This window comes from Miniopterus natalensis, chromosome 13 (genome assembly GCF_054644295.1).
Source record: "Miniopterus natalensis isolate mMinNat1 chromosome 13, mMinNat1.hap1, whole genome shotgun sequence".
In the NCBI taxonomy this organism is placed as follows: domain Eukaryota; kingdom Metazoa; phylum Chordata; class Mammalia; order Chiroptera; family Miniopteridae; genus Miniopterus; species Miniopterus natalensis.
Genome location: NC_142093.1, coordinates 28571329 through 28578656, shown reverse-complemented (window position 1 = coordinate 28578656; position 7328 = coordinate 28571329). Strand labels below are relative to the sequence as shown.

General features: G+C 48.0%; 1 protein-coding gene across 2 annotated transcripts in view; it reads right to left on the bottom strand.

Annotated features, from left to right (window-relative positions):
- Positions 1 to 3014: 3014 nt before the first annotated feature.
- Positions 3015 to 7328, bottom strand: part of SPTBN1 (spectrin beta, non-erythrocytic 1) — a 176979-nt gene continuing 172665 nt past the window's right edge. For both annotated transcript variants that reach the window (XM_087823562.1, XM_016222124.2), the window contains exons 34-36: positions 7022 to 7195; positions 5143 to 5185; positions 3015 to 4314 (exon numbers count right to left, since the gene is read on the bottom strand). In XM_087823562.1, coding sequence (XP_087679688.1) covers positions 4096 to 4314; positions 5143 to 5185; positions 7022 to 7195 — 436 coding nt within the window. In that variant the 3' untranslated portion in view covers positions 3015 to 4095. The remainder of the gene's footprint in view (positions 4315 to 5142; positions 5186 to 7021; positions 7196 to 7328) is intronic.

The following is a 7328-nucleotide window of genomic DNA, read 5'->3' as shown; positions in this document are numbered from 1 at the left end:
TCTTCAATCTCCTTCCAGAGACCACAGACTCAGGCTCAGGATGAGGCGGACGTAAGGAGCCTGGCGTGTTGTCAGCCCCACGGGGCTGCTTCCAGGGAAGTTGGCCCCCGTGGGTGCTGTGCCAGGGTGACAAGGGGACACTTACTTGGCTGGATGGTGAAGTGCTGTGATTCCCACCATTCCGGGCCCAGAGCCCCACACCCTTTCCCCGGGAGAGGCCGAGTGACCGGGTGTAGTAATGAAGTATCTCGTGCACCCAGCGAAGACGGTAGAGATGTGACAGACACGTAGCAGATGGCAGCAGGAGAGGGCTGGTCTGAACCCCGCGGACACCCGTCGACGGATGCTCTCTGGCCATCTGAACTGAGGCTGTGGGCCTGTTCCCTGAGACGGGGGCCCCAGCTGGGAAGTTAAAACCTTAAGAGACTGTTTCCCTCACAAAATTAAAGCAGCATTGGGAATAATTCACCGTGAGAGGGAAACTACAGTGGTGATGGGAAGCTGGGCAGATTCTCCAGGGAGAAGGGGGGTGAGCCTGGAGCCAAGGCCTGCAGGGGGGGGGGGGGGCTCTGGAATGCAGGATGCCCCGCCCTGGGAGAAAGTCCCTTTGGGCTTACGTAAGAGAAAATTCCCTTTCCCTCTGAAGCATCCGCTTCAGGAAACTCCACTGCTGCTCCACCTCCTCCATTCCCACTCGCAACGGGTCCCCAACTATCTGCAGGGAGGAGCGAAGGCCAAGGGGAGACTTGGGCAAGTCCCCGCAGCTCTGGAGGCCGACGGGGCAGCGCTTCAGGGAGTGTCGCTGGGCTGGGACAGAGAACAGGCTCCCGGGAGCAGGGACGGCAGGAGTCGAGGGGGCCCTGCCAGCTCCGGTGTCTCCCTGCCCTGCTGCTGACCAGCCGGCCCTTAACAGAAACCACCGCGGTCTGACAGCCCAGCTCAGGCGGCCCACCCGGTGCCTCCTGAAACCTGGGCATTCCCGGGAAAGTGTCTTCATACCCCCGCAGAGAAAACAGCCAAAATGAGGCTCCTGAACGCCACCAAATAATCCTACCCACTAACTTAACTCTCCCAAATCGGCCCACTTCCCAGGAGCCTCCGGAGTTGGTGGCGCTGCGGCAGCCCGAGTGAAAATAGCCCCAAAGCACGGAAGAGAAGCCTCAATCTCTCACACACCTTAATCCCTAATTTAAATTAGAGGGAGAGTAGGTCCCTCCAATTCCATTTCCTGAATCTCTTCTTTCAGAAGGGGGTTGAGTTTTTACAAAAAAACTCAAAACTCCAAACATATAACAAATTCTTTCTTGTGGCCTTTTTTTAAGTTTAAAAGCTCTCATTTTTTTTTTTTTTTTTTAGGGCAGCTTGTGCTCTTAAAGTTGGGTCTAAACCTTGAAAAACTTTGAAGCTCACATTTATTTCTCCCTTGGGAAATTTTTATTCAGTCCTGAAAGCAACAAAAGAGCACTGCACTTTAAGGGCTGGATCCAGAGAACTGGCCACAAATAAGGGGTGGGAGGGGTACGGTTTGGGGATCGCAAGCAGCAGCTAGTTTTAAAACATACATTTACCACCAAGGGAATGACCAGGAAACTCCCATGTAAAGACTGGTGAGCGTTTAATATACACTTACTTGTAGAACTAAGACTACCTGAGGATTAAGATGCAGAGAAGAAAGGACCATTTGCTCAGACACGGTAGATACTGTTTTAAAAAATCTCCTCAGCACTCCAGGGCATTTTTTTGTCCTAGAGAAATGAAGGTTTGGGTTCACACACACAGACCCGCACATATATCTATCTTTACAGCAGCTGTGTGTGTAGCAGACAAAACCTGGGAACTGCCCAGATGGTCTTCAGTAAGTGAATGGTTACACGAACGGATACGTCCACACCTGTAGCCTGGATGAACCTCCAGAGAAGAATGCCAAGCGGAAAAAGGCCAATCCCCAAAGGTTGTAACATCACGGGCGCTTCTGTTTATACAACATTCTTGAAAGGACAAACTTGAAGCTCGGAGAGAACACACTGGTGGTTGCCAGAGGCGAGCGGGGGTGGGACTGGGAGGCAGGTGTGGCTCTAAAGGGCAGCAGGAGGGATCCTTGTGGTGATGGAAATGTTCTGTATCTCAACTGAATCAATGTCAATAACCTGGATGTGATCTCGTACTATAGTGTTGCAAGATGTTACCACTGAGGGAAACTGGGTAAAGGGTATTGTTTTTTACAACTGCCTGGGAATCTACAAATCACAAAATAAAAAAAGGTTAATTAAAAAAATAACAACCGTTCTCAGTAATTATGTTGGTGGCATTAGTACTGCTATTTGGTTTATGTGTAATATGGGATAAAGCACAATTACAGGATCTTCTAATTCTATGAGAGTCATGATTCTGAGTCAAAATGATAATAATACAGGAAATGTTAGGTTGAAAAGACCACACAATCCTGAATTTGAGTATGAACTCATGAGTTTTTTCTTTGCTTTATCTACTGATATGCCTAGAAACAAGGACCAACCCAGCGAGAAGCAATGAGCATTGCTAGCAACATAAATTATGGTTTTAGAATACCATTTTCAACTAAAAGAAACCAGAGTTTCTTAGAGAAACCTAACCGCAGGTCCGGGGTCAGGAAATGGACTGGATGCCCAGTTGTTCACATAGTCAGTGGCTGCCTCTTTATACAACAGTGAAATTTCAACAGAGCACGGCCTACAAAATCTAAAACATTTACTATCTCTGGCTCTTTACAGAAAAAATTTGCCAACCCTTGCGTCATAGCTATTTAGCAAGCTCTCCAGATAACTTCTTTATAAATAAAAGATAAAAACTGGGTGTGTAGCTGCCACACATTCCATAGATATTACTCTGTTTCCTGTAGTTTTCAAAGCTGCTACAAGAATGCAAAACAGGACCCAGGTGGACTGTCTAATGTGTCCCGTTTACTCTCTCTTGCTCTGCAATTTCCCTATGGGGCGTGTGCGCGGTAGAGGAAAAACAACAATTACCCACCGTGGTAGATTTAAAAGCATTTAATGACATAGCATATATTTAACAGATAGGGCAAAAGTTGAGAGGTACAGGTCATACAACTGAGCACCGGCCCGAGCGACCACCTTCCTGCTCAGGCCCGGCCTCTGGAGTTCATTCCTATCAATGCTGTTTTGATTGTGCAGTAAGATGAAAGTTTGTCATTACAATCGTTACAGTGACAGAGAAATGCACACTATGTATCAAAGAGCAAGGTAATGAAGCAAATTATAACACAGTGTGGCCACGCACGAGCAAGTAACCATTAGAATAACATTACTTTGTCCAGTAAATGCTTCAGTTCCACTTGTACACTTACCAATGATTTAAAGGGTTTATTATACATCTAGTTTTATTATACTTTGTACTAGAATTATCTCAAACATACAATATAATGTATTTCAGAAAAAAAAAAAAAGGAAATTACAGATTATTTAAAACAGTATCAGTTTTCTATTCCTTCTTGTATGCCGACATTCGTGACCGTCGTTGCAGTTGCGGCGGGAAAGCCGCGTGTCGTGTGTTAGTAAGTGCTGCCGGGTACGAAGGGTTTGGTCTGTGGAGTTAGCATGGAGCTGCACATGACTGCAGCAAGGTCCTAGTACACTGTCTGTCTAATCAAGGTCAATCCCGTCGCGGGCACTTCTAATAGTCAAAACTCAAGGTAACCACCGGGAGTAAATGGCAGAGAATGGTGTCAGGAAATTGGTACATTTTGTCTGTGGTGAGCACAGGAAATATTGTTTTAAGCACCGCTGCCTTGCATACCAACAGCACTAGAGGCCAGTTATTTCCAACACAGCCTCACAAAATTGAGGAACAGTTTAAATATTGAGATCTAATCTATATAATTTCATTAAAAAAATCTGGTCTTCCCTCTGCACCTCAAACTTGTGTAACTTGGAGATAAAGTGTTTAGGTGTGTTTTCCCCCACCCCACCCCCAGAAATGCTCTATAAATTAAAAAAAGAGAAACCAACCACACTGAGGAGCGGCAGGCACGGGGCCCTGCTGCCCCGAGCTCGCATGCTGGAGTTCTCGGGAAGGCCGGGAGGGCGGGGGCGGGGGTCACTTCTTTTTGCCGAAAAGGCTGAACCGCTTCTCCTTGTCCTTCTCCTTGTCTTTCTCCCGCCTGCCGGGACTGGACTCGCTGGTGATGGTGACGACACTGGTGGGCAAGGTCTGCGCCCGGCTGGAGGCCGGCGTGCTCTGGGCGCTGGCTGGCACCTCGTGCTTGTCGGAGGAGATGGCGGCGGAGATGGCCTGGATCCACGTGTTCATTTCCTCCTGGGGGCACGGGCGAGGCTCAGCCGGAGGGACGGGCAGAGGCGCCCCCCCGGCTGCCTGACCCCTGGGACTCGGCTGGAAGGCTCGGGACAGGGCTCGCACGGGGCAAGCGGGTCCCAAATGAGCCTCTGCTTTAGCGTGAACATGGCTCGACTCAGGAGAATTTGGTTGACGACCTGAAGGTCGTCACTCTTGTATATGATCCTAGGAATTGGGAAGAGGTGGGAGACTGGTCTCCATCTGTGGGGTATCACCCTAGAAGCTGCTCCCCTCTTTTAAACTGTAATATATTTGACACATAAGACTGTAATTTAACAGGAGATTTCCCCAGTTTAAAGCACTGTACATGCTGTTTTCTCTCTCCCTCGAGATGGAACACAGTCACGACATGGGTGGGTAAAGGCGGGGGGTGCAGTGGGAGGCTCCTGACTGGGACCACCTCACTGTGCCTCAACCACCGGGAGGGGGTGGGCTCCGAGGGACCCTGCACCAGCTCTCCTGCCGTGGCGAGGGCAGATGACATTCACTGCCTCCTAAAACACAAGGAGGACCAAACACCTTCCAGTGTTGGTGACCGTGGAGACCTGACAACAGATGCCATCACTGACCATTACCTGTATGACGAACGTTACAAATAAAGCTTACCATGCCACGGGCACGGGCAAACTCTGGCCGACGGGCTGTTTCAAGCCAGGACTCGCCCATGTGGCTGGCTACTTTGGTCAGCAAGGTGTTTAAAATTACTTAATGTAAGTGCAGACACGAGTTATCTCGTGACTGGTCAGCAAGGTGTTAAGTATTTGAGAGAAAAGAATCTTAGAAACTTACATCATCTTTGGCTTGAAAGAGGTATTCGTTCCCATCATTTAGTCTGTAATTTGAAGGAAGAAAGGAAGTCACAATATAATGTCAGGGAAAAAAAAAGCCCCAACCCCCATATCCTACATGTGGGATACAAACAGGCCCCAGGAATCACACACCAGCAACTGAGCCCGGGGCGCGCACAGGCCCAGCGGTGGACCCCTGGACATCAGGAAGCCATATAATTGGGCCAATATAATTTACACAGGCAACGTGGTGTTTCAACCTACTGGAAGGATTAAAAAAATGGTCCAAATGAAATAACACCTGGCTAAGACCACCTGGATGCCTGACCACTGCTCTAAACTGAATTCAAGTGAAAGCTCTTTAAAATTTATAAGCCCTTTTGAAATTCTGCTAAGCTTGCATCCCCCACATTTATAAATACCAGTTTCTGAACAGACACCCAAAAATGGTCTCTTAGATTTCTCTTCTTATGTATGTCTCGGAAGGAGGAAAGTGTCCTTGCAAGGCCATCAGTATGACACTGAGAAGCCACTAGCTTGGAGGGCTCACCCCTTCTCTCCACTGCTGTCAAGAAGAAGGGGACGCTGCCAGTGGGGAATATGGTACGTGCCCTCACCAACACCCCAACGCTCTGAAGCTGCAGCAAACGCGTACAAGGAAGGAGGTAGCCAGGGAGCTGGCTGTCCGTGCCTGCCTCACAGCGTGGAAAGTGCCTGTGAGCCCTCCAGTGCTCGTCAACAGAGCTCAGTAAATCACACATCTGAAACTCTCATTTGCAGTCCTTGGCCTAATCCCACTGGCACCAGACACACGTAACCAGAGTCCAGAGCTTTTCAGATCCCAAAGCAACAGATCAAAGTATTATACTAAGTAACATCCTGGATGACCACTAACACATACACTTTTTACATTTTTAAAAAATAAACTGGTTTTTCTGCCTATTTCCACTGCTTGGATCCACTGTGGGGACACACGGGTGTTCTACAGGGTAGAGACATTTGGAACTAGATAGTTCAGGGGCAGCTGGACCATCTCTGGGGGAGTCAGAAGGCACAGGAGCCCGGGCCCCGCACACACACTTCCTGTTTGTCTCCATCAAGCTCCAGGATAATACACTTGACCCATCACTAGACAATTCATGAACAAGGAATAGCAGCTCATGAGTCCAGATAAGCTGGAAAGATGGGCAAACTATTTTTCTAAGCTTTCCCTAAGCTGTGAGATGTGAAGAGCTCGCCTTCTCTCAGGGAAGTTAACTTCCGGCTCATAAAAACAAAACTTCCTTTTCTTCAATGTTCAGCTGCCCCATTAACCACGGGGAGACTGGGGACTGGCCAGGCCCCAGGACCAAGATGTGTGCCACACCTGTGTGTCACTTTCTTGGTGATTTTTTTCCTGTTTCTCTTTAACCTTTATTTATTATTATTTATTATTATTATTTTTTTTAAATTTATCTTTATTGTTGAAAGTATTACAGATGTCTTTTTATCCCATTGCCCTTTCTTCTCTGCATCCCACCTCTCCTCCCTGGGCCTTTTAAATGGCAGAGGAGCCTGGCCGGTGTGGCTCAGCGGTTGAGCGTCGACCTAGGATCCAGGCAATTGGGGTTCGATTCCCAGTCAGGGCACATGCCCGGGTTGCGGGCTCGATCCCCAGTTGGGGGCGTGCAGGAGGCAGCCGATCAATGACTCTCATCATTGATGTTTCTATCTCTCCCTCCCTCCCCTTCCTCTCTCTGAAGTCAATAAAGACATGTTAAAATAAATAAATAAGTAAAAATAAGTAAATAAATGGCACAGGAGAACCAACCAATCACAGGATCTAAGAAAACCAACTCCCGGCATGAGGACACACACACGCCCACCCTCCGAGCGCGCACCTGAGCTTGAACACGTGCTTCTTCTTCTTGTAATCAAGGGCCACTTCACAGACGGCTTCTTTAAGGCTCACAGGGACCTCGCTGTGGTAGGGAATCCCAGAAGCAGCTGTCTTTGCATCTTTGTAGAAGCCCATTTCTTGGTTATTTATGACACAATAAACATTGTGCCAGGACCTGAGCAGTAAAGAAAGGAACACAAAGAATTAAGAATTTGATTAATATGAAAATGATCCTCGTGCAACGTGCTGTAACCTCTTGTTAAAAGCCCTTCCTGTATTCTGCTAAAACCAAACAAATGGAACAAAAT